Source organism: Camelus bactrianus, chromosome 12 (assembly GCF_048773025.1).
Source record: "Camelus bactrianus isolate YW-2024 breed Bactrian camel chromosome 12, ASM4877302v1, whole genome shotgun sequence".
Taxonomy (NCBI): domain Eukaryota; kingdom Metazoa; phylum Chordata; class Mammalia; order Artiodactyla; family Camelidae; genus Camelus; species Camelus bactrianus.
In genome coordinates this window covers 15,289,939-15,314,824 of record NC_133550.1, presented here as the reverse complement: position 1 = coordinate 15,314,824, position 24,886 = coordinate 15,289,939, and the positions used below count along the sequence as shown (strand labels likewise).

Sequence of the window (24,886 nt, the reverse complement as noted above, 5' to 3'; positions counted from 1 at the left end):
AATGTGGCTTGCTGAGAACCCCAAGGAAGGTACACCTCAATTTCTCCATTTATAAATTTAGGCCATGAAGTGGGCCAGTAAATTACAGCCCTATTAAAAATGAATTCCTTTATTTTTAGCAGTGGTAGCTTACAACTTATCAACCAGAGGCTGGGTGTCAGTTGGAGTATACTCTTCTTGGCAAAAAAAAAAAAAAAAATCTATAACCGTGACTTATCAAGGTTTAGTTCCTAGCTGTTTTAAATCCTTTTGACAGAAAACCCAGCCCTTCCTCCAGGCAGCCTCATGAAGCCCGCTGATGGTGGCCTAACCCTTAGGCAGGCCTTGTCTTATTGTTTTAAGACATCTGGAGCACCAGATCTTCACTTTCATTTTCCTTTGGTCTCTCCTCCTCTGGCCTCTTTTAAATACAGCCTCATGTTTTCTGCTCGCTCCCCCCAGCGTACTCCGCAAGGCATCTGTCTCTTTATGTTCTTGTGATCTCAGAGCTTCTCTTCCAGAATTAACTTGGAAAGCTGCGCTCTGCTCACTAACTGGGGCAGCAGATGCTGTCTCTAGTCTGGCTCTCAGTTCCTGTCTCTGTCTCTGCTTGACGATCACTTCTGACCACAGCATCTCTACAGGATGACTCTTGACTGATGTCATGTTATTTATCCTTAATAATCTAGTTTTATAGATACATAGTAATATCTAGTTTTATGTTATAGATTATAAATATACATGTATGAACACAGTGCCTGGCCCATAGTAGTCCTCCATAAATCGTCTTAGCAGCAGCAGCAGTTATTATGATAAAGGAGAAACCTAAACCCACACAAAGGGTTTGTGGGGTGATTTGAACATCAGATTCAGTCTGAAATAGATTCTTGGATTCCTATTTCGAGAAACAACCCTCAGCTGAGCTGACTTTGGAAGGCTTTGGAAAACAACTTTAAGGGGTAATAAAGCCAATGATAGATCATTATCAGTGAACGGTATAATTGGTACTTGAATTAAAGTGTGACTTTTAATCCCAAGGCTCCCCATTCTACTTGTACAGGACTATTGTCCTGTTCCCACCTGCCTGTTACCCAGGTCTCCTTCCAGGGTGGAAACACCAGTGTGTGAGTCAGTAGACCTGGGCCATCTCTTGATTGAAAATCTAAGTCATTTTGACCTGACTGTTGTAGAGCTGGGCCATGATTCCCTCTTCATAAAAACCGCTGCTTTGCAGACCAAGTTTTTTTATGGGCCACTTCAGTGGATTTGCTGCTCTCTTTGTCTTCTCCTCTTCCCTCTCCCAGTTTGATTATAGGCTTTTGCCAAAGCTGCCAAAAACAGGAGTGCGAGCAACCACGGAACTCACGTGGGACCTGTAAGATTGCACAAAGCTCTCAACTCCCTTTATAAGAGTTGTCCCTTCCCTCAAGCACCCACCCAGCTCGGCTGGGCCGACACTGTCCTCCCTCTTAGCATCTTTGGTAGATGCTCTGAATGTGTCAGGGCAGCCAGGACTCCCTGAAGATTGGAGAGTACAGTGCATCTGTTAGCTCTAGCCTTTTGCATAAGAGATGCTTTGACTTAGAGCCTTCTTGTGGCTTAGGAACGACCAAACCCACATTCTGACCCTTTTTATTTGCTAACTCAAGACCTGGATGCCTGTCATTCATGGTTTCCCTTTTGCTTCAGAGGACTCGACTCGAAGAACAGTTCACGCAAACTGTGCTAAAGGGTCAGTTGTAGGAAAAGACCCTTTTAAAGTGTTCTTTGATCTGGAACTTGCCAGATTGAACTTGACATTGAAATATTCTGTGTAGAAAGTCATATGTCTTAACACTGTTTTCACTTTGTGTTTATCTGGGCACAAAAATGAACTTTTAAGTGACTTTGTCTGAAGTTTTGTCTTCTGCGTGCTTTGACCATGTGCCACAGGATCAACATGCCCCAGGGATAGGGTGGCCATCAGGAAGCAGATGTCTCAGGGTTTTCGTAAAGTAGTGCTTAGCGGTGTAAGTGAAACCTCACTGCCCATCCCTTTTTGTTTCCATCATCATTTAAACGGCTCCCAAAGCACTACTTCTCTTCTGTTTGGCATTTTACCCTCTTAAGAGCTGTCATTTCTTGATTAATTTTCTCTTGGATTTTTTTACTTCTCTGCTTTCATTTCTGTTACCGTCATCTCTCTCTTTACCTGTGGTATCAGAGAAGAAGCAGGGAAATTAGAAGCTCTGCTCCTTCCCACCCCAGTATTCACAAAGAAAGCATTTTCTCTAAATGTGCTCCTTATGAATGTGGTGATTTCTGCTGCAGAGTAAAGGGGGATAGGAAGTGTTTTAGGACTAAATATTCAGGCTCATTGTTTCTTTTAAAATACTCTAGTTATCAGTCCAGTTGCTTTTGTATTTCTCCTTTTTCCACATTGCTTCTCAGACAGGACAGCTGAAGTTGACCACAGTGGTCCCAAGTGGGACAGCTCTGGGGACTCACAGGCCCACCTCAGATAGCTAGTTTGGTTTTGGTCAGACTTTGTGATATGAATCTGGTTCTGAGTAAATAAATCTGTGGCCCCCAGATCTCTCTCAGATTACTGTTGATCTGAAGAACCTCCAAGCACCATCACTATGAGGACTGAATCTGCAGTAGGAAAGTTGACCTGGTGCAGCTTTACCCCAGGACTTGTGTGGACGAAGCCAGAGTGTGGGGCTGGGGCTGTTCCTTCCCCTGTTGTGAGAACTGCTTGTTAACTGCTATTGAGGCCTGTGCTGATATTAATTTTGCAGGAGAATTAGCTCATGCTGCTTCAAACCAGTGATAATTTCTCAACCTGAGCCATGAACTAGGAAATATAGATTTACTTTGCTTATAACATGGCATCAGCATGGGAAGCTCTTGATCCCAGTAGGCATGGCTGATTTCTTTGGACTTAGCACATAAGCAGCCTTTGTTCATTTGTTCAGGGGATAGCCGGGCATCAGGAAAGGTGACAGGAAGTTCAGCGATGCCTTGGGACAATAGAATGGAGTAAAATTCCATGGCAGCGGCTACACCTGCTTCTCAAAATTCCTTAAGTGTCCAGCTTCTTCTCTGGTAGCTAGCTGACCTTTCTGTATACTGGGTCCAGCTGTCTTTTCTTGTTCTGTAGTAAATGTATTAACTGCTTCTGCTCAGACTCATCCCAATGCTAGTTAATGTCAGCCTTTTCCACTAGTTCTCGCTGTCCAATTTGCCCCCACGTGGCTTCTGTCGCCCACTCTGTTGTGTAGGAGTCATATGAAGGAGCATTCTGCTCTGTTTTGGATAGTCAGTTTTCATGCCTGTTCTGGTATGTCGTGCTATGAACCCGCAGAGTGAGCGAGACAGCGTATCTGCACGGCCAGGACAGTGGTGTTCTCCATTCTTGCGTGCATCTTACTTTTTTTGACCTGCGTTGCTGGTAGCAGGGGGAGCACTTTTGCTTGGCTGCGTTTACTAGTACGTGGCAGCCACTCCTGGCAAGACTGTGGAGCTTGAGCTTAAGAAAACCGTCGATGGCGTCATCTCCATAAATTGGCATTGATGTCTGCCAGTACGGTTATTCGCAATTATCAACCCTAACAGAAGGAGGCAGAGTCTTGGCTGAGGCCTGTGTACAATCCGGTGCCCAATTACATTTAATATTACTGGGTAACTGTGAGCTTCCCTTCACTTACAGACATTAAATTAAATCACCTTTCTTCTTCCTGTGCCTTCCTCTAATTTTCTCCTAACCATCTGGATGAGACTCTTAGAGGGTAAATTTTTAGATGGCCAAAGTTAGTGTTACTTAGTGATCATTCTTGCTTAAGATTTGTTTCTTTGAGCCTCTTGTGAAGTATAAGCAACTTATACCATTTCCACCTTGAGTTTCTACTTTAAACTTCTTGAAAGCTGAAAGAACTCCACCAAGGAGTTGATCTAAGCCTCAGACTTCAAAGCAAAACACTTCAATTTTTTTTTTAAGCTTTCTGGGCTCATGTTTACAGATTTCTTTAGCAGTGACATCTGTTTTCTGGAGAAGAGATGTTAAACCAGCTGGTTGTGAGTGTTCAGATCCATCCCCAGAAAGGTGAGGAGCTCCATGTATGATTGGTGTATTAGTTGAACACATCTGGTTGTAAGTGAAAAGATACATCTCATTTAAACCTCACAACAACCCAAATGAGATTGGTATCCTAAATACCTTTTCCTAGATAAGGTTCAGGCAAGAGTGGTTAATATCTGAGTCATTTACTGTGTACTAGGTGTAGTGTTAGATGTTTATATGAATCATGCTTAATCCTCACAGCAGCCCTATGATATTCAACTGTAATTACCCCCATTTTACAGATGAAGGAACTGAGATTCCGAGAGGTTAGGTATATCTCTCAGATCACACACGTAAGTGGTGTAACTTGATTAAGATTAGTGATTATCTACCCAGGCTCACGCTTATGTGGAATTTCAGTCCGATATCCTTGCCTTCAGAAGTAGATTAGAGATAAGATCCCTCCTGAGGCCTGTGTGTCAAGACTCTGTGTCTGCCTCCACACGTCCTGAGGCTCTGGCACCCCAGGAGTGCACAGGGCTTTCTCAGCCATGTCTTAGGGGTAGCTGATGTCTGGGTGTGCCCAGGAGAACCACATGTGGACTCAGTTTTGATCCAAACATCACAAACCCATAACCATATTTTTCTTTGTCTCCCATCACTGATCTCTCCCTGTACGCTTAAGGAATCAGCCTGCAGATTTCAATTTGAACCAGAGGCTTGCATTTATACCCCAAATTCAAGTGGGTTATACTTTTTTTTTAATTTTGTTTTTCATCTAGGACAGAAAAAAAGGTCAGTTGTAGAGAACGGGGCATATATGTGATACAGAGAAGGTACATTTCAATGGAAAGACAAACCATAAATACTGGATTGATAATTAACTATTTCAGTACATGGGCATTTCCAAAGCTCTTGGGAAAATATTCTTGTACTGTCTCACTTATTTTTGGCTTTTTAGCTTCCCAACACTTCTCTTTCCAACCTGGAAGCCTCCTCAGTTCCTGATACTGTTTATTCAGCTGAAATTTACCAAGTACCTTCAGCGGGCTGAGCCATGTAGATACAGCAGTGAACGAGACAGACATAAACAGTTAATTATAACTGTGATAAGTGCTACAGAGGAAAGTACAAGGCGCTATTAGAATGGTCATAGCATGGGATGGAGAACAGTTGTAAAGTCAGGGAAGGTTTTCTGGGGGAATTGATATTGAAGCCAAGACCAGCTGATGAGTAGGAATTAGTCAGGAAGGATGCGGGAATGGAAGGAAGCCTTCCAGGCAGAGGGGACAGCATGTGTGGACACACTAAGGCAAGGAAGAGCCTGGCTCATCTGAGGAGCTGAGAAGCAGAGACAGGAAAGTACTTCCAGGGAGGAAAGAGCCACATGTTGGAGAAGGAACTTGCTTTTTCTTTTTAAAAAGTATTGACTTAAATATAGATGCTTCTGGGAAACTTGCTAACATTGCTGAGCCACTGTTACTGTAATGGTGTCAAAGAGGACATGGCCATGTTTCAAGGGTGGCACTGTGGGGAGGAGCAGGAGCCGTGGCTGAGAGAAAGGCTGGGGGAGGCGGGGAAGGCTGTGGGGTGACTCTGATTCTGGGGGTTCTCTCCCCTCAGGCCTGAAGACCATTGTGGGTGCCCTAATTCAGTCCGTGAAGAAGCTGTCAGATGTGATGATCCTGACAGTGTTCTGCTTGAGTGTTTTTGCCTTGATCGGACTGCAGCTTTTCATGGGAAACCTGCGAAACAAGTGTGTGGTGTGGCCCATAAACTTCAACGAGAGCTATCTTGAGAACGGCACCAAAGGCTTTGACTGGGAAGAGTACATCAACAATAAAAGTAGGTGGCCCCTTCTCTGCAGGAGCAGGAAGAAAGGTCCGTCTCCTGTTCGCATGGCCAGAAGCCGCTGCTGGGCTTTAAAGAGTGGTTGGGGCTGGGAAGGAAGGCCAGGACGGCTGGGGGTAGCCTTGTGAACTTACTCCCTTTCCTCGAGGTGGATTGTGTTCAGAAGCTCTCAGGCGTCGGCCCTCTCTCCCTCTCCCTCTTTTCCCTCCCTTTAAAAGCAAAAATGAAACTTTATATCTTTTTCACATGTATCCCTCAAGTTTTGCTTTGAAAATCCGGCTTAGAAACTTGATAGAAATCCTTTTTTTCCCCCGGCTAGGTGACCTGAAATGTGTAAGCATTTAGTTCAGAATATACATAATGAGCCTTCTTGATACCACTAAGGCCTTGGTCATCAGTGTGGGCCAGGGAGTCAGGTCATCTCTAAGTCACTGTTTGATCCTGTTCAGTTAAGGAGTTTTTGCAATTTCACTTCAGGAACCAGAGCACCTGGGTCTTACTCTTAGGAACATCTGCTGTAGTGGTACTTCTATAAAACAATGGGGGGAAGTTAGCAGTATCCCTGTTAGTCACTCTTTTTTTTCTTTTTTCTGCTATTATACAATGTTTATTTGTTTTTAGTTAATAGACTTCATTTTTAGAGCAGTGTTAGGCTTACTGAAAAGTTGAGCAGAAAGTACAGAGTTCTCATGTACATCCCCTCTCCTGCCCCACCCTCATACACAATTTCCCCTATTAACTTCCAACATAGTATGGTACATTTGCTACAGTTGATGTGTCAATATTGATAAATTATTTTTAACTAAAGCTCATAGTTACATAGGGTTCACTTTTTGTGTCATACGTTCTATGGGTTTTGACAAATGTGTAATGACCCTCTTGAGGAAATGAAAGCAGTTAAGTAGCCTTAACAAATGTTGCAAAGAGGATTTCAGGGACACATACGGGAAAGGGGAACATGCCCTCTGATTTAAAACAGGACATGATAACCAGTGCTCAGTGAAGATCTTCAATTTATCTTTGGTAAAGAGAAGTTGTAAAGATAAAAGGATAAAGTCGTACAAAAGAGTGAAGATCTCAGAAAACTCCCTTTTAGAGCCCTTTGATTTGAGTACCAGAACATGACATACAGATCTGCAGTGCGAGTGGGACTCAGGTGAAAAGAACATTGCATTGAAGTCTGTATGTAGCACTTTTCATTTTTAAATATATATGGGAAAATAATTAATGGGGAAGAATCCTGACCAGATTTCACTGCTGTCAGAAAAGATTTATATGAGCTAAAATCAATAACTGTTTCTGCTGGGTTAGTTAGGAACAGTATAACCTTATTCTCTCATTCACTTAAATCTACCTTATTCATTTCCTGCCTCTTCAAACTTTTCTAGCAAATTTTTACATAGTTCCTGGCATGCTGGAACCTTTACTCTGTGGGAACAGTTCCGATGCTGGGTAAGTAGCTCACCTAATTTTATTCTCCTGTCTTAAAATAATGTGTCAGACAAAAGTAGGCAAGAGTTTCACTTTTCTTTGTGCTCCTGTAGTAAACCCCAAGTGGGTCTGACATATTGGTTGACTCAGAGTTTCTTTCTATTTTTCTGTTTGTCCATCCAAAGTTGACATTTCACTAGTAGCCGAAGGTGCCTATAGTCTCAAGTCAAATCAAAGATGTAAAAGGCTAAAATTAGAATCTATAACACCAGCTGCCTTGCCTGTCTCTTGTAGACTCCCCTCATTCTATCATAACACAATTAATAAAATAGAGAGTAAGGACTGCCTTCACGATAGCTTAGCACCCAAGGTTGACCCAAGATGGACTAGGCCTCGCCGCATGGGGAAGGGAAAAGAGTTGCAGCATAATGTCTTTTCCCGTTTTTTTTTATTGTGGCAAAATACACATAACATAAAATTCACTCTCTTAACCATTTTTATGTGTACAGTTTGACCATTTTTAAATGTACTGTTCAGTGGAGTTAAGTACATTCACATTGTTGTACAGCCATGGTCACCATCCATCTGCAGAATTCTTCCTAATGGGCACTGAAACTCTGTCCCCATTAAACAATAACTCCTCATTCTCCTCTCCCCCCAGCTCCTGACAGCCATCATTTTACTTTCTGTTTCTATGGTATTGACCACTCTAAGTACGTAATATAAGTGGAATCATACAGTAATTGTCGTTTTGTGACTGGTTTACTTCACTTAGCAGAATGTCCTCAAGGTTCATCTATGCTATAGCATGTGTCAGAATTTCCTTCCTTTTTAAGGCTGAGTAATATTCCATTGTATGTATATACCACATTTTGTTTATCCATTCATCTGTTGATGGACACCTGGTTGTTTCCACATTTTAGCTGTTGCAGACAATGCTGCTATGAACATGAGTGTACAGCAACATAATTTGAGTCTTGATTCCCCCACCTCTAGCTCTAAGACTTTTGGCAAGCCATTTGGCATCCTAGGCTAGGCAAGAGGTTCTCAAGGCTATGAGCCTCAATTTCTTCATCTGAAAATGAATTTAATCATGTTCTCACTTTCTGAAAGGGTTATGTAAGGATCCAGTTGGACAACATACATGAACGTGCTTTATAAACAGAAGACTGTATCAATGCAGGTTGTAGTGTCATTATTTAGAGCATACTTGTCCTCTAAGAATTGGCGTTTTAAGATGACATGACAACTAGAAGTCCATTTAATTATGTATTGAAGTAGATACTAGAAATTACCTTGCAGTAAATATCAGGTGAGTCTTACAGCAGAAGAACTGTAATAACCAAGGTCACTGAAATCCCCAGTATGACACAGGCTGTCACAGTGAGTGTTAAGAGAACAGAGACAATTAAGAGGAACTTCTAGCCATTTGTCATTTAAGATAGTAGCTAAGTTAAATTTGGTTGAATTGCACATTGATATGAATCTAGGACAGTGATTCTCAAGTTTTGGCACACGTAAGAATCATCTGACATTCCCTCTAAAAATGCAGATTCATGGATCTCATATCCAGAGCTTTTATTCCTAGGACTTGGGTAGGACATAGGACTCAACATTTTTAAGGTGCTTCTGATCCTAGGCTGTCCCTAGGGCATCATTTTTTTGAAAAATTGACCCAGCTACTTTGCTTCTTTTCTCCTCTTCTTTTTTATTTTAATTCGTATTTGTTGGCATGCTTCTGTAGATGGTTATTTATTGTCTCCAAGGTCATAGAGATGACTTACAACTAATGACTGGATAGAATTGCATTGAAAAGCCCTGAACTTCCCTTTCTTTCCTCAGGCAATGCCCAGAGGGATACCAGTGTATGAAAGCGGGAAGGAACCCCAACTATGGTTACACAAGCTTTGACACTTTCAGCTGGGCCTTCTTGGCATTGTTTCGCCTTATGACCCAGGACTACTGGGAAAACTTGTATCAATTAGTAAGTAACACCTCTTCTTCAAGTGCTGCCTCTTTTTCTTTGGTGACAGAATTTACATGAGACATAGGGTTGGGGACATTCTGTATAAGAGACCTTTAGTGAGGACATTATACAGAATCCTAGGATGGGATTTCTCAGAGTCAGCTGGTTTACAAAATGAAGTGAATTCTCCCACCTCTTGCCCAGTTTCTTTAACGCTCATCATGTGTAGCTGTAGGGCTCACAGCCCGAGAGCCTCTCGCCTGGCCTGGGAATCTGCTGTCTCTACCTACTTCCTGTCATTTCACCGGACCATCTGCAGTATTTCTCTTTTTGGCTTTTTGGGCTTAGGTCATCTTTTTAAGAAATGTTAATTAAACATATTGTGCAAGGCACTCTGCCAGACATGATAAAGATGAGATTTTTATCCACAAGGATCCTGGAGCCTAAATACGCCAACATTTTGAGATTTGTAACACATTGGGATTTGTTCAAGCAGGTTGTGACAGATTTTTAAAATAAATAAATAAATAAATAAATAAATAAATAAATAAATAAATAAATAATAAGGTTAGTACCATTCTGTTGGGCTACTTTGGTGACTCTGGGCAAGTCATTTAACCTTGCTGGTTGCGATGGAAAAGTTAGTCTAGGTGATTGCTGAGGGTCTTCCAGCCTAGAAATTCTCTGATAATCCGTTGTTTTCCATTTGACCCCAGCTTTGATAATGCCAGTTATTCTGAGAATGAGAAACATGTCCACCTCAGGCATGAAGGAAACTCTTTAAAGGAAGCTTCTTATCCATATCTCCTAGAATTCTTCCTTTCTGTTGTAGAGCCTAGTGTATCCTCAGGTTCAGATCTTTCTCATGAAATATTTGTGGTTGAAAAGAATAAAGAGGAAAAGTAAGTAATAGTGGGTTGCATGTACATAACCTAAAACCCCATTGTCCTTTGATGTCTCTCTGCTTGTTGCAAGTGAAAGGAATCCTCCTTCCTTTTCCTTTCCCCCCACTATCCTTTATGTCATATCCCTCTTTAAAAACTCATCCTACTGCAAAAGGACAAGGAAGGATGTCACTCCAGACAGGGACTTTCTGTGAGTTGGACCTGATCCCAGCGATGGAATTTGTCTGTTAATGTTCTTTGAGGACCAGTAGATAAATGAGCTGAGGTCTTGTATTCATTTCTTCATACTTGTTTTAGAACCAACTGACAAAGTCAAATGTAATTCTTAGCCCAGAGCAGTTTTTCCTTTAAAAAAAAATTAAGCATTTTTCTAGGAAAGGAATATGTATATATATTAGGATATATTAGGAGTATATGGACACAGAAGAGGACTTCTTTGTCACAATAAATGGGGATACTACTGACATTTACTGCGAGTTGAGGGTAAGGGGAGGCCCCTGGGGATGCTAAGTGTTCTGCAGTGTGAAGAAGGACTGTCCTGTTCAAAGTGCAGCAGTGGCCCCACAGAGGAACGTGTTTGCAGCCTGGGTCATTTGATGCAAGCGACTCAGAAAGTGGTCTTTGTCTTCACAGACCTTACGAGCAGCTGGGAAAACGTACATGATCTTCTTCGTCTTGGTCATCTTTGTGGGTTCCTTCTATCTGGTGAACTTGATCTTGGCTGTGGTGGCCATGGCTTATGAAGAGCAGAATCAGGCAACACTGGAGGAGGCAGAGCAGAAAGAGGCTGAATTCAAAGCGATGTTGGAGCAACTGAAGAAGCAGCAGGAAGAGGCACAGGTTGGTGATTCGTTCTTTGCAACAGTCCGTCCTGCCAGATCACCGTGACTGAGGCCCATCTGATTGCCACTCTAATTGATCTGTTTAGGCACACTGTCAAATAGAAGGCATTGATCTGATTAAAGTAACCCAAGTAACTACTGCAGAGGGTCCGTCCAATTATTCCATTTGTCTTGATGGCCAAATTGTTTGTTAATATGATCTTTTGTTGAATTTCTCACCTGTTCACTGTCCAACTGCAGTGATGGCTGGGGAGGAAAAAATGTGGCCAGGGCAATTTAAGTAATACTTCCTGTAAGCATAGCCTTTTTGTTGAGGAAAATATTAGGATCTCCTTCAGAGGTACTCTGTGGTCATGACAAGTATCGAAAAGAAGATACAGGTAAAATATTAAAGTAAAAATTAAAAAAAACAAACTTGTGATCCTACCACCCTAACACTTTACTTTTTAATCCTTATCCAAATATACATGTATTTACATTGTTGGGCCCACAATGTATAGTATATTTTTTTAGCATTGATTTTCAGGGTTGCCCAGAAAGGATTGTTTGGTACTGAGAAGGCAACCAAGTTCTTGTCTGAGATACTCGAGAGAATAAATCCTGAAGTTCTCCCCACACAGTTCTCTGACTGATTACACAGGCTGTGAGCCACAATACAGATTCAACTAGAAAATGCAGGTGGCCAGGCCCTGGCCACAGTCCCCTCTGACGGGCTGCTTTTCTTTCTCCCTTTTTTCCCTCCTTTCCCCGCCTGTGGGAGCTGAAGTGATCTGCACTGTTTGCTTGGCTTGGGGTGGCTCCAGTTAACTGCTTCTGATCTGGTCTGTTGCTGTGGCCCCTTTCCCAGGCGGCGGCGATGGCCACTTCAGCAGGAACTGTCTCAGAGGATGCCATAGAGGAGGAAGGTGAAGAAGGGGCAGGCTCTCCCCGGAGCTCATCTGAAATGTCTAAACTCAGTTCCAAGAGTGCCAAAGAGAGACGTAACAGGAGAAAGAAGAGGAAGCAAAAGGAACTCTCTGAAGGAGAGGAGAAAGGGGATCCTGAGAAGGTATTTAAGTCAGAGTCAGAAGATGGTATGAGGAGGAAGGCCTTCAGGCTGCCAGACAACAGAATTGGGAGGAAATTTTCCATCATGAACCAGGTAGGCTCTGTGCCAGGTCATGTAAGCCTAAGAAATTCTGCTTTTCCTAACCTCACTTGATTTTCTTATTCCCCTTTGGTTTTACATTTTCCAGACCCAGCCCTGCATCCTCAAGTTCACCTTTCTATGCTCCACATTGTTTTCCTCTGGGAGAAAGTGTTACCAGCGTTTTAGGACTGTCTGTGCTCTAATCCTGCCCTCCCTTCTCTGCTCTAAAGCTGGCCCTAGGATGGCATGGTCAGCTTTGGCAGATTTAACTTCAACAGAAAAGTCTGTGTCACATGAGCAAGCCTTATGTTCTAAAACAGCAGGAAGAAATTTTCTCCTCTTAGCATCTGAACTTCAGAATTGAGATCAAATACCTCTGTTTAAGAGTTGCATGTAATTGTAGATTGAAAGAAAAGTCATGAAACTCTTTAGGTCACCTTATTTGAGGGTGGCAAGTTACAGTAATTAATTATTCTGGATATATACTGTCATGCTGATAAATTAGCCTATGCTAGATTAAAAGCCTCCAGTTTTACCCAGCTTTTTTTTTTTTTAACTTTTTTTTATTGAGTTATAGTAATTTTACAATGTTGTGTCAAATTCTAGTGTAGAGCACAATTTTTCAGTTATATGTGAACATACATACACATTCATTGTCACATTCTCTTTCACTGTGAGCCACCACAAGATCCTGTATATATTTCCCTGCGCTGCACAGTACAATCTTGTATATCTGTTCTACATTTTGAAATCCCCCCATCCCCATGACAACCACAAGTTTGTATTCTATGTCTATGAGTCTGTTTCTGTTTTGTATTTATGTTTTTTGGTTTTTGTTTGTTTGTTTGTTTGTTTTTAGATTCTGCATATGAGCGATCTCATATGATATTTTTCTTTCTCCTTCTGGCTTACTTCACTTAGAATGACATTTTCCAGGAACATCCATGTTGCTGCAAATGGCATTATGTTGTCAGTTTTTATGGCTGAATAATATTCCATTGTATAAATATACCACATCTTCTTTATCCAGTCATCTGTTGATGGACATTTAGGCTGTTTCCATGTCTTGGCTATTGTAAATAGTGCTGCTATGAACATTGGGGTGCAGGTGTCATTTTGAAGTAGGGTTCCTTCTGGATATATGCCCAGGAGCAGAATTCCTAGGTCATATGGTAAGTCTATTCCTAGTCTTTTGAGGAATCTCCATACTGTTTTCCACAGTGGCTGCACCAGACTGCATTCCCACCAGCAGTGTAGAAGAATTCCCTTTTCTCCACAGCCTCTCCAGCATTTGTCATTTGTGGACTTTTGAATGATGGCCATTCTGACTGGTGTGAGGTGATACCTCATCGTAGTTTTGATTTGCATTTCTCTGACGATTAGTGATATTGAGCATTTTTCATGTGTCTATTAATCATTTGTATTTCTTCCTTGGAGAATTGCTTGTTTTGGTCTTCTGCCCATTTTTGGATTGGGTTTTTTTTTTTTTCTTATTAAGTCGTGTGAGCTATATATATATATATCTGGAGATCAAGCCTTTGTCGGTTTTGTTTGCAAAAATGTTCTCCCATTCCGTAGGTTGTCGTTTTGTTTTACTTATGGTTTCCTTTGCTATGCAGAAGCTTGTAAGTTTAATTATGTCCCATTTGTTTATTCTTGCTTTTATTTCTATTGCTTGGGTAGACTGCCCTAGAAGAGCATTTTTGAGATGTATGTCAGATAATATTTTGCCTATATTTTCTTCTAGGAAGTTTATTGTATCTTGTCTTATGTTTAAGTCTTTGATCCATTTTGATACCCAGCTTTTTTAAGTGGGGAAACTAAGAGAAAGAGAGGGGAGAGGACTTATGGATACTTAACTGATCATTGTTTTACTATAAATTTCATCACATAAGAGATATTTTTGGATTTCAAAAAATATTACCAAAATCCAATTTTTAGGCCATTTAAAGAAGATTTGTAAAGCATAGAATAGATTATAGTTACCAGTTATGGCAGTGTCTCTTCTTGTTTCCCAGAGATGTTTCATTGTGCTTCTTCTTGCCTAGTTCAATCTTTTGCTAGTCCAGTTCATTTTATCACAGCAAAATCCCTTCTTTCTATTCCTGTTAATCCTGTTTTAGTTCAGACTTTTGTATTATTTTGTTCTACTGAAGTTCCAGTGCAGTTTCACTCTCTCTCGTCTTTCTCTTTCTCCTTAATGTTTTATATTTTGTCTGCAGATCACTTCCTAAAACACATCTCTCATCATTCATCACAGGTGTTTGTGGAATGCCCACCACGTGTCAAGGCTTGTGCTAGGTTCTAGAGATTGAAAGGTGGTTAGAACACTGCCCCTGCCCTAGGGAGCCTACAGTGTAATGGGGCAGCCAGATACATTAAAAAAAAATTATTTGTGTAATAGCATTAATGGTATTATTCCATCATTGAGATATGCTGGGGTGTTTTGGAGGGCACAGATCTATCCCAACCTGGAGGTTCAACAAAGATTTTCTGGGGAAGGTAAATAAAAGATAAACAGGAATTAGGTAGTACATGTATATTTTGGTGAGGGAGCAGTAAGATGGAAGAAAGGACATTCCAGGTTTAGAAGAAAAGTATGTTCCAGTTTGGACATCCCAAGTTTGGTTTGTTGGAAAACCAAGCAGAGAGGTCTTTTAGACACAAAAATAATCAAATGATAGCCCAGGGAAGAGGTCCTGAGCTGAGAGGCAGTGATTGAAACCATGAGACATGATGAGATGACTCAGAGACCCCGTCAGGTGACAGAACAGTGGGCCAGCGATGCCACATGACCACTGATGGGCATTGGAGACGGAGCTCATGAAGAAAAACAAGTGAACGGTCATTAGAGGTGCTCAGAGAAGTGGGTGTTCAGCCAGGCCTGGAGAACACAAAGGTTGGAGAAAGTAGGGGAGTGATCAACGGGTTGAAACTTAACAGAGACACTTCATGAGATCAGAATTGGAAATGTCCATTGGATTTGGCAGCAGAAGTCACTGACAGCGTTAAAGACACATTTTAGCTCAGGGCAAGGATGGATGCCGTATTGAGTGGGAAGTGGAGACTTCTCATTCAAACTTCTTTAAAGAATATGGGTGAAAACAAGCATTTTTATAGTCTCTTGAGGGGGAGATGGAAGTGGAAAATGGAGTAGAATAGAAAAGAAAATAGAGCACAGTCTTGGGAGATGTGAAAATAGATGTAGTCTCTAACAGAAAACGGGCACCTTGTCCCCCAAAACATGAGAGCAGTGGGGTCAGGTGTGTGTGGGTAAGTTTGTAGTGGGGAGTAGGAAGTTGAGGAAGATGACACCTGACAGCTTCTCGTTTTCAATAACATAGGAAATTAAAAATCTCATCGAAGAGAACAAGAGGTTGAATTGGGAGATTTAAGAAACTATTGACAGTTTAGAATAGTTATTAAGAAGAACGGGAGAGGGAATTGCCCTAGAGAATTCCCTGTTTGCTAGTGAAGTCCCAACCCTTCAGCACGGAATTCATAGCACTGGCCCTTTCCCGGACACAGCCTACCTTGTCAGTCTCCAGTCACGGTCACTGTGCCCCATCAGGCACCCTGTACTCACACCAGAATGAGCTACGAGATGCTTCTCATTATGATGTTTGTTTTAGACCCTCTGTTTTGCTCCAGAAACAGCTTCTCTATGATGACCTGTTTCTTCCCATCTCTGAATATCCACATTATGCTTATTCTTCACATCCTTCTCTCAAGAAACCTTCCCTCTCCCTCCCCCATCCTGCACCCAATTGGAGATTATCATTTCATCTTTCCATTATGTTTTATACATACCTCTTTATGTTTTGCCTTTTTTTTTTTTTAATGGAGGTGCTGGGGATTGAACCCAGGACCTCATGCGTGCTAAGCACATGCTCTACCACTGAGCCATGCCCTCCCATTATGTGTTGCTTTTTTCTCTATGTGATTTTATGTTTAATAATGTTCATATCCTCTCCTTTCTTAGATAAAGTCCTAAAGTCCAGGCCTGCTTCTACGCACATTCGGATATTTGTTGGGAAAATGAATGGAGGACTTTTATAAATCTGATTTAACCCCTACTGGGAGTTCTTTATGGCCTGGAAGCATCTTTGTCTCACCTTCAGCTCATCTTTCTCCTAGTTCAGCCTCTTTTGGGGAAAAGTGTGATTGCAGCTTTGTTGTAATCGAACCCCCGTGTTGAGAGCCATGGCTGAGCTAGTTAATGCATCCGTTAGTGCCGTTAACACCTTGGTGTTCAGTGGTCTCTGATTAATCTGTAGGCTTCAGCGCAGAGTTACTCTGATTGCTCCCTAGTTCAAAAAATAAAGCTAGTCTTTTGAGATGTCCTCCTTTGCATGAAAATGTTCACTTCCTCTAATTTCCCCATCTGAAAAAACCTGTGGATTCCTAGAGGCCATGGCTGACTGCCAAGACTTGCTTAGAAGCCCCACGCTGTAGTCATATTCTTTGTCCTAGGACTCTCCTGCAGTTTCTCTAATTTTTTCTGGAAGAATAGTTGAGGAAACTGAGGCCTAGAGAGATTGACTAATTTATCTAAGGTTATACAGCTAGTAGGTGTTGGAGTCGAGATTTGAATCAGGTCCTTCTGCCTGCAAACCTTGTACTGCAGTCTAGAGCCATGCCCTCCCCACTCATCTCCACGCGTACACGGTCATCTGTTACACGGCTTAACAGTGGATGTGGCTTCAGTTTTCCCACCACACAGTTCAAGTGTATGTCCGTTCCCTGTACCGCAGATCTGCTGGGATCCTCTTGAGATGGCTGCCCAACCTAGCTCCTGCCCACTTCTCTCTAAAATTACTACTGTGTTTTTAGGATTTAGGTGAGTTTATAAATGTTAGATTGAATCCATTTTTGCAAAGTATTTTAATTAATCGGTTGTAACAGTTCTCAAACTTTTTGGTGTTAGGACCCCTTTATAATCTTTAAAAATCATCGAGGACCCCCAAAGAACTTTTTTAAAATGTGCTTTTAATTGATTGTATTAGAAATTATAATTAATTTAAAAATATTTGTTAACTGATTTATTTAAAAATAATGAAAAACTCATTATATGTTTAACATATACATATATAAATCATACATATTTTTATAAAAATTAACTGTTTTCCGAATCGAAAAAAAATTTAGTGGAGAAAGTGGTACTGTTTACATTATTGCAAATCTCTGTAATCTGTGGTCTAATAGGAGATAGCTGAGCTATCATACCTACATTTAGTCTGTTGCAGTATTTTTTGGTTGAATTATTTAAAGAAAATCTAGTTTCATACAGATATAGTTGGAAAAGGGAGGAATATTTAAATAGCCTTTTTCAGATCATTATAAATATCCTTCTTTTATGCTATTCCAAAACTGGATAGTGGTAGATTTTTAAATGATTTGTTGCATCCTGTAATCTAAAAGTGTATCAGTAACTTGGTACTCTGTTACATTAAAATCCTTTGTTGTATTTTGCACCGTAGATCTTGAACTCATACATGATTTGTAGCATCCTGCATTGATCATTTGGGAAATACTGGGTCACTGAGTTTTATAGATCTTCCAAGTACTAACACACAGTATTTAAAAATCACATACATTATCACTATCAATCGCATCAAAAAAGTTTTTAAATACTGTGAAACTGTCAGGCTCACAGAGTTGACTATATAACTGTAAGAAAATGAGAATGAAGTAGGGAGGGTATAGCTCAGTGGTAGAGTGCTTGTTTAGCATTCATGAGGTCCTGGGTTCAATCCCCAGTACCTCCATTAAAAAAAAAAATGAGAGTGATGAAGGCAGATATCATCTTAGTATTATTATGAAATAGTTTTAATCTTGTGATATCCCCCCTCTCCACAAAAGGGTCGAAAGGGCCCCAGGAGTTCCCAGACCACATTTTAAGAACCATTGCTGTGTTGGAAAGAAAAAGTAAAGTGAAGAAAAAGTGAAACATGACATGGAAACAGAACATTTAAATAGTCAATTTATTACATTCTAAACATCCCAGTCATTCTTAAGCCTTATCCCAATACATAGCTGACGTGAATGCCCTGAAATTCCCAGTTAATTTTTCCGTGTAACGTGAGGGCCACTCCTTCAAATCGAGAACACCCCAGAGCTATTCTCCCAAGTAAACACCTAGACCTCAGGTAGTATTTTTAGTTAGCTGTGATTTGACTATCTGAAAAGGACCAGAAGCTTCTGGTTTGTTGACTGGAAAGATTTTGAAAACAAGACCCATCTCATGAACTGGTCTGGATCCCAGGAGTTAATAGAGCCATGGGTCCTAAGTCATCACTGAAACCCTCCAATCCAGGAAAATTGAGATTGAGGAGGGCCTGGGGTGGCCGCCTCCAGGATGTATCTCCTTGAAGAATTGGCTCAGTCAGGATTAGCTACTGGGTACAAGGAGAAATGGGGCAAGTCATCATTCCCCCTTCCACATTCATTGCCGTCAGATCTTTTTGCCAAGAATGGGTCGAAGAATTACAGAATAATAGATAAACTGTTTCCTTTTAGTATGTATTGTCTCAGGATCCTGATTTCCCAAGTGTTCGTGGGTCACTGAATTGGTCATTATCTTCCTTATCACTTTCCTGTCAGTTAAGAATAGTCAGGTATGTTAGATCTCATATAGTATACAGTATTTCCTACTAGGCTACAGGTTTCTAGAGGGCAGGGACTATGTTGCATGTCTTGTTCACCACTGTATCCGTATCACTTAGCACGCAATAGGTATTTAATGATCATTTGCAAATAAGAGTCAAACCTCTTTCCTCATGTGAAGGCTTAATGTATCAGGTAGTGTCAGCACCCAGCACTGGCCTAATGAAAATCACAGATTCGGCCCAGGGGAGCTTGCTGTGAGGAGCGAGGCAATTTTTTTATTTTCCGTATTTTATGATGCTTTGACATGTAAGGAGCTTTGCTGACTGGCGAGAGACTGCCCCTCCGAGCGCCAGTTCCTAGAGATAGCCAACAACTTGCTAGGAAGTATGCCTTTCATGTGCAGATCAACCAGTCTAGGACCCTTATCGCCAGCCTCCCTCTATCTGACTCACACACCAAGGCAGTATTTCTCATGCCCTAAATCACTCCAGGGCCAGGACTTACAGGACTGATCTGATAGCCCAGAGCCTGTCTGAAATTATTCAGACTGTCCAGTTCTACACTTGTTCCAATCTGCCTACTCTGCCTCGCCCATTGCTTCCTGAGGAAACCACAGTAAAGGCCCTGGGCCGTGCTTTTCCCTTCGCTCCTTCTGCCTCCTGGCTGACTCCAGTACTGCCCCATGAGGCCCTGTGTAGCACGCTGTGGCACTATAAGTAATAAACTCTTCTTTCAAAGGCACTTGGCTCTGTGTCTGTCACCTTACCACACCTGATGAAAACAAAATCATAGGTACATTCTGAGACACTTACCAATCTTCTGGCCAGCCACTTTGTTTAGAGAAGTGCTTCTCAGTCTCTCTAGTGAAGGACCAGATTCTGTTTTTCCCAATTCTTCATGAACGATACTCTTGTAAAGTATAATTACAATAAATTTCTTGAAAAATTATCATTCTTGGATATTGTCTAAATGCTATTAAAATTTCTAAATGCTTCTATTTTTTTACTATCTCATTGCAAACCAGTAGCAGATCATATACTAGCCTTGATCTGTGAATCACACTTTGAGAACTGGTTCAGGGAAATGAATCAGTGAGGGCACCCAAACATATGTGTAAGGAGAGGAATAGCAGGCAGGAAGCTGGAGGAGGCCCTGATCCCTTTACCAGTCCAACAACATCGAGAAGGAAGTGTAAGAGCTGGCCCTGTGTGCCCTTTTAATACACAGTGACACCATCCACTCATAAATGAGACCCGGGGAACATTCTGGAATCTGACCAATGCAGCTCCTCCTCCCTTGTGCAGAGATGGTGCGGAAGAGCAAAACAAGTCACGGTGATCAGGAAAAGGGTCAGAGATGTGGCATGCCTGCATCCTCTGTTCTCGAGGCCTATATATAGCATATGGTTTGATTTAACAATAACTTTTATAGAAGATGATGTATGATTAATGGTTTTCTTGATGTGGCTCCCAGTGATCACAGTCATTGATTATCTCAGAGATTTGTGAGTTGCTTCAAGCCAAGGCAGGAAAAGACTCTACATAACAAGGGAAATACAGGTGAGGGAATGAAGGATGACAAAACTAGAAATATCCAAAGAAAATGTACCCATCTGGGCATGGGGGCTTTGTACGTCGTAGGGAGAGAGTGGAACTGGGATCATTTTGAATCTAGAACTAGAAGTGGGGTTCTCGGTAACAAAAAGGATGAGAATAGTAAAGAGGAGCCCTACAGCCATTCCGGGGTTATCAGCAAAAGTATTATTTTAAAAGGTTTATTTAGCACTTTTATTATATACACTGTTTTGGCATAATTCTAGAACTTTCACAGTGGAATCGTTTTACAAAAAGGTTAAGGCCTAAACTCTAAGGCAAAAATCCTATGTAGTTAAAAGTTATCTCCGAAGTTCCTTCAAAATCATAATTGGGCAAACTAAGTATCTCAGGGTAGCAAGGAGGATTGTCCGAGGTCAGCTTGTGAAGTTTCATTCTCTCAGAGCAGTGGTCCTCAAACTGGGATTGCATCCCCTTGGGGCACTTGAAGAATTTCCAAGCACAGTTTTAAGGACCCTGATTTCCAGATCTTTAAGTTACATATTCCTGTGCCTAAGGTTAGCCTTTTGGTCCAAAGTCACACCAGTTCTCCTTTTCCACTTTTCTTTTCATAGTCAACCTTCTCCCACTTTATAAAAGGAAGGCGTACTTCTCTACTATCCCAAATCCTAAGTGGTGTATTGCCCTAAGGTATAAAAATCTTTGAGGGTGCCAGAGAAAGAGACAATTGATTATATTAACATCTACAAAGTTTTCTTTAATCTACGAAACTTAAATCCATTGTAACACTTTTCGAATTTACCTATCACATGCTTCTTTTAAGAGTGAACTATAGAGTTATGATCAGGGACATTTGGGATGTTTTAAGTTCAGGAGCAGGGCAGATGTCCCTGGGATACATACTAATACAATTATTAAAAATGAAACAGGAGGTCATACTTTTTCCAATGAAAATAAGTCTGATTTGGCCAATTGCTTTGACAGTGGGGACTGGCTTTGCTAATTAGATCATGTGGTAGGCATTTTTGTAAATTAAATGAGCTAAACCTGTGGCTTTAAGGTTTTGATGAAAATATCTTTAAATCATGTGATAAGCTAAAAATCATTTTATTAAAAAATTAACTTGGCAATGATATATAGAAATTGACAATATTTTGATTATTCCAGCATTTTCTGTTGAGTTAAATAAGGTTCCTTTAAAGTAAAAGAATAACCCCTGTAAGAGGTACTGATATAATAGTAAATAATAAATAAAGCCTTTTAATATCCCTAGGAATTAGGAAATGGAATATTTCTAACAACTAGGTAACAAACCCGTTGGCAGGTTGAGTGGTTTTCAGTTCTATACTTTCAACAAAATTGAAAGAGGGCTTGATTTTTTTTTTTTAACTTTATTGAAGTATAGACAGTTTACAGTGTTCTGTCAGTTTCTGGTAAGGACTTGATTTAATTGTCAGCTGATAGATAATTAAGATAAATTTTGCTGATAGCTTAGTATGTAATTTTGGCATATAACTTGGAAGGAGTTCAAAGAATTGACATTACTCTAACAAAATCCTTCTGTTCCATGTGGTAACAGGTTTCTCAGCACTTAAAATCTAATATTAGAAGGGAGCAGAGGGGTTAATGTTGAGCCATGTCTGGTTCTAATAATAAGTAATACTATCTCCAAATATTTAAACACCAAAACACCAATTTAAAAAAAAAACTCATCTCATTGAGATATATTTTAATAAAATTCTTTTTAAGCTGAGTAAATACTTGTAAAATGTAGAATATATTTGTGATCCATTGTATTAATAAGAATTATAATAAAAACTCAATTCAGGAGAAATTTAAAAATTCTTAGAGACTCATGATCACAGGAGAATTTTTTAAATTTTAAGTACAGTTTATTTATAAATTTTTTGTTGCAGAAAAGTATTTAAAGGTGATCAATAAAATACATTCAGGCATAAAAATATACATTAGCATAAAATTCTTCAGGGAATGTAGAATGTGGAAGTATAAGCTGAAGGAGAAAAAGAAATGAGGAAAATTTCTAAGTGGTATATAAGAATTTTATTTTAAAATGTCATTGCTGGGAATTATATAATTTACAAATATGTAAACTTAAGATTAAAAACATAATTGACTTTAAAATAGAGTAGGAGGGGACAGATACCATTTTACACCAAAGTAAAAAACTTGAAGAACACTGTTAGCATAGTTCTTAAAAACCTCCAGGGCAGGTGGTACCCATTGAGAGAGCAGCACATGACTGGGCACTTCTAAATTCTCTCCTTTTGCCAAGTGTGGCCTGAAGTCTAACTTGGTGAATTAAAGGCACACTTCACGGGAGCTCATAGTAATGAGAACTAGACATTGATGAATTTCCCGGTGATTCGCTGCATACAACATGAGATAAAAGCACCGTTTCCATGCATGGGTGAACAGGGCATAGAACTTCTGAATGGTTAATGGGTCAAAGACGTGTGCCTCAAGGGTATGAGGCAATAAGAAGTGAGTCATGATGGGTACTGAACAACAGAAATTCAACATCTGGATTGCTTTCTAAAAACACCTGTGTTCTGATTAACAGGAATGCAAGGATGGCTCCTTTGCTCATCGTCTGTGGGGTCCCCTTCCCGACTCCTGTCTCATGACTGCCTCTCTGTCTCCCTCTCTTCCTGTCTCTACAGTCACTGCTCAGCATCCCGGGCTCCCCATTCCTCTCCCGCCACAACAGCAAAAGCAGCATCTTCAGCTTCAGGGGCCCGGGGCGGTTCCGGGACCCGGGCTCGGAGAACGAGTTTGCGGACGACGAGCACAGCACGGTGGAGGAGAGCGAGGGCCGCCGGGACTCGCTCTTCATCCCCATCCGGGCCCGCGAGCGCCGCAGCAGCTACAGCGGCTACAGCGGCTACAGCCAGGGCAGCCGCTCCTCGCGCATCTTCCCCAGCCTGCGGCGCAGCGTCAAGCGCAACAGCACCGTGGACTGCAACGGCGTGGTGTCCCTCATCGGCGGCCCCGGCTCCCACATCAGCGGGCGTCTCCTGCCAGAGGTGAAAATAGATAAGGCAGCTACTGATGACAGTGTAAGGAAGTAAACAAGTAGACCGAGGCTAGGCATGGCAGTCTCTCCCGCTCCCTTCCTCTCTTCTCTCCCTGTTCTGCCCATTCCGCTGGTCCCTCTGCTACACTCCATCCTGACTCTTGTCTCTACCCACAACCACTTCTGTTTTCTCCCTCCTCATTTGTTTCTGTTTCTCTCTTGAGCCCTCCCCCTTTACACGCCCTGTTTTCTCTGTTACTTTATTCCTTGCTTTATTTTCCCCATCTTCCTTTCTTGTTTCTGACTTTTGCCCTTTCCCCATCAACTCTTCCCTTTATTTTACCTCTTTTTTCTTTCTCTCCATCTTTGCACGTCTCTGTCTGCCTCTCTCTTTCCCTCTGCCCACCTGCTTTGACTGAATGCCTCTGGCCAGCGGATCCTGCCCAGATGGAATGAGAAGGGCGTCTGCCACCACCAATGACCAAGTCTGAGCGGGTTTGGAACTACCACTGCTTCCTTTCCCCCACGTCCTCCCTCCTTATAGGGGAACAGCTTGGAATTTAAAGCTCTTAGCCTTCTATATTAAAAAGAAAAAGTAGCATAACTTTGAATAATTTTCTTAGTCTCCTCTCCAAGAATGAGATGTGATTTTTTCCGAAGAGGAATGTGCGGGCATAATGCTGAGGGTGGGAAGTAGGCACTGGGAGAGCCAGGCAAGGAGAGGTTAAGGAAACCAGTGGAAAACTGGACCTAGACATTTAAAAGGGGTTGAGATAGAAATAAATCAAAGGAGGGGAAAGTAGGAGGTTGGGGCAAGAACACATGGTATATGGGGGAGGAAGGAAAAGGGAAGAGAAAGATGAATTTTAAATGTAATCAAATGTCAGGCTCTGGAGGAGTTGCATATAATAGCTTCACAAAATCACTTGTCTAGGGGTTAGGATAATGGCTCCCCTCTTTGAGAAAAGCCATCTCAACATTTCTTTAGATTCTAAGCTGTTTGTACCTTTTTCCTAGTTTTAAATTCTTATAACCTAATGATCCTAACCCTTTGTACCTGTAACTCCTCAACCTTCCTCAGTCCCTCCTTAGCTGGTCTAAGCTTCTTGAGATAGCATGTCGGTCTGTTTTGTTCTAACACTTCAGTTTCCTCTAACACAGCATGAAGATAGCCAACCCTTTAATTAGCATGCTGCATGGGTGGAGGAAAACTGGACAATCAAGGGTGGAATTATTCAGAATGATCTGTTTTTAGGACAGTTTTTGACTGTACAGATACAAATTCAGAAGGCAGTTAGGATATTTGCCATTGTCCTTTCTCTTCCTGCCTTTTCATTTAAAAGCAAAACATCTTCCCTCTTAAGTTTGTGTAGCTCTTTACAAGCTACAGATTACTTTTACGTACATTATTTATTCTGAATAAAAATCCCATAAGGGTGACAAAGTGGAGCTGATTATCCCTGTCTTTGAGATGGGGAAACAGGCTCAGAGAATTTGTGCTCCTTGCAGTTACACAGCTCACCATTGATAGAACCAGAATCCTAG

At 41.2% G+C, this 24,886-nt stretch overlaps 1 protein-coding gene across 1 annotated transcript in view; it reads left to right on the top strand.

Moving 5' to 3' along the window:
• The window catches only part of SCN8A (sodium voltage-gated channel alpha subunit 8), a 166,451-nt gene that overhangs the window by 80,333 nt on the left and 61,232 nt on the right, over positions 1-24,886 (top strand). The window contains exons 7-12 of the mRNA XM_074374858.1: positions 5,645-5,866; positions 7,261-7,324; positions 9,146-9,287; positions 10,808-11,014; positions 11,864-12,157; positions 22,989-23,351. Coding sequence (XP_074230959.1) covers positions 5,645-5,866; positions 7,261-7,324; positions 9,146-9,287; positions 10,808-11,014; positions 11,864-12,157; positions 22,989-23,351 — 1,292 coding nt within the window. The remainder of the gene's footprint in view (positions 1-5,644; positions 5,867-7,260; positions 7,325-9,145; positions 9,288-10,807; positions 11,015-11,863; positions 12,158-22,988; positions 23,352-24,886) is intronic.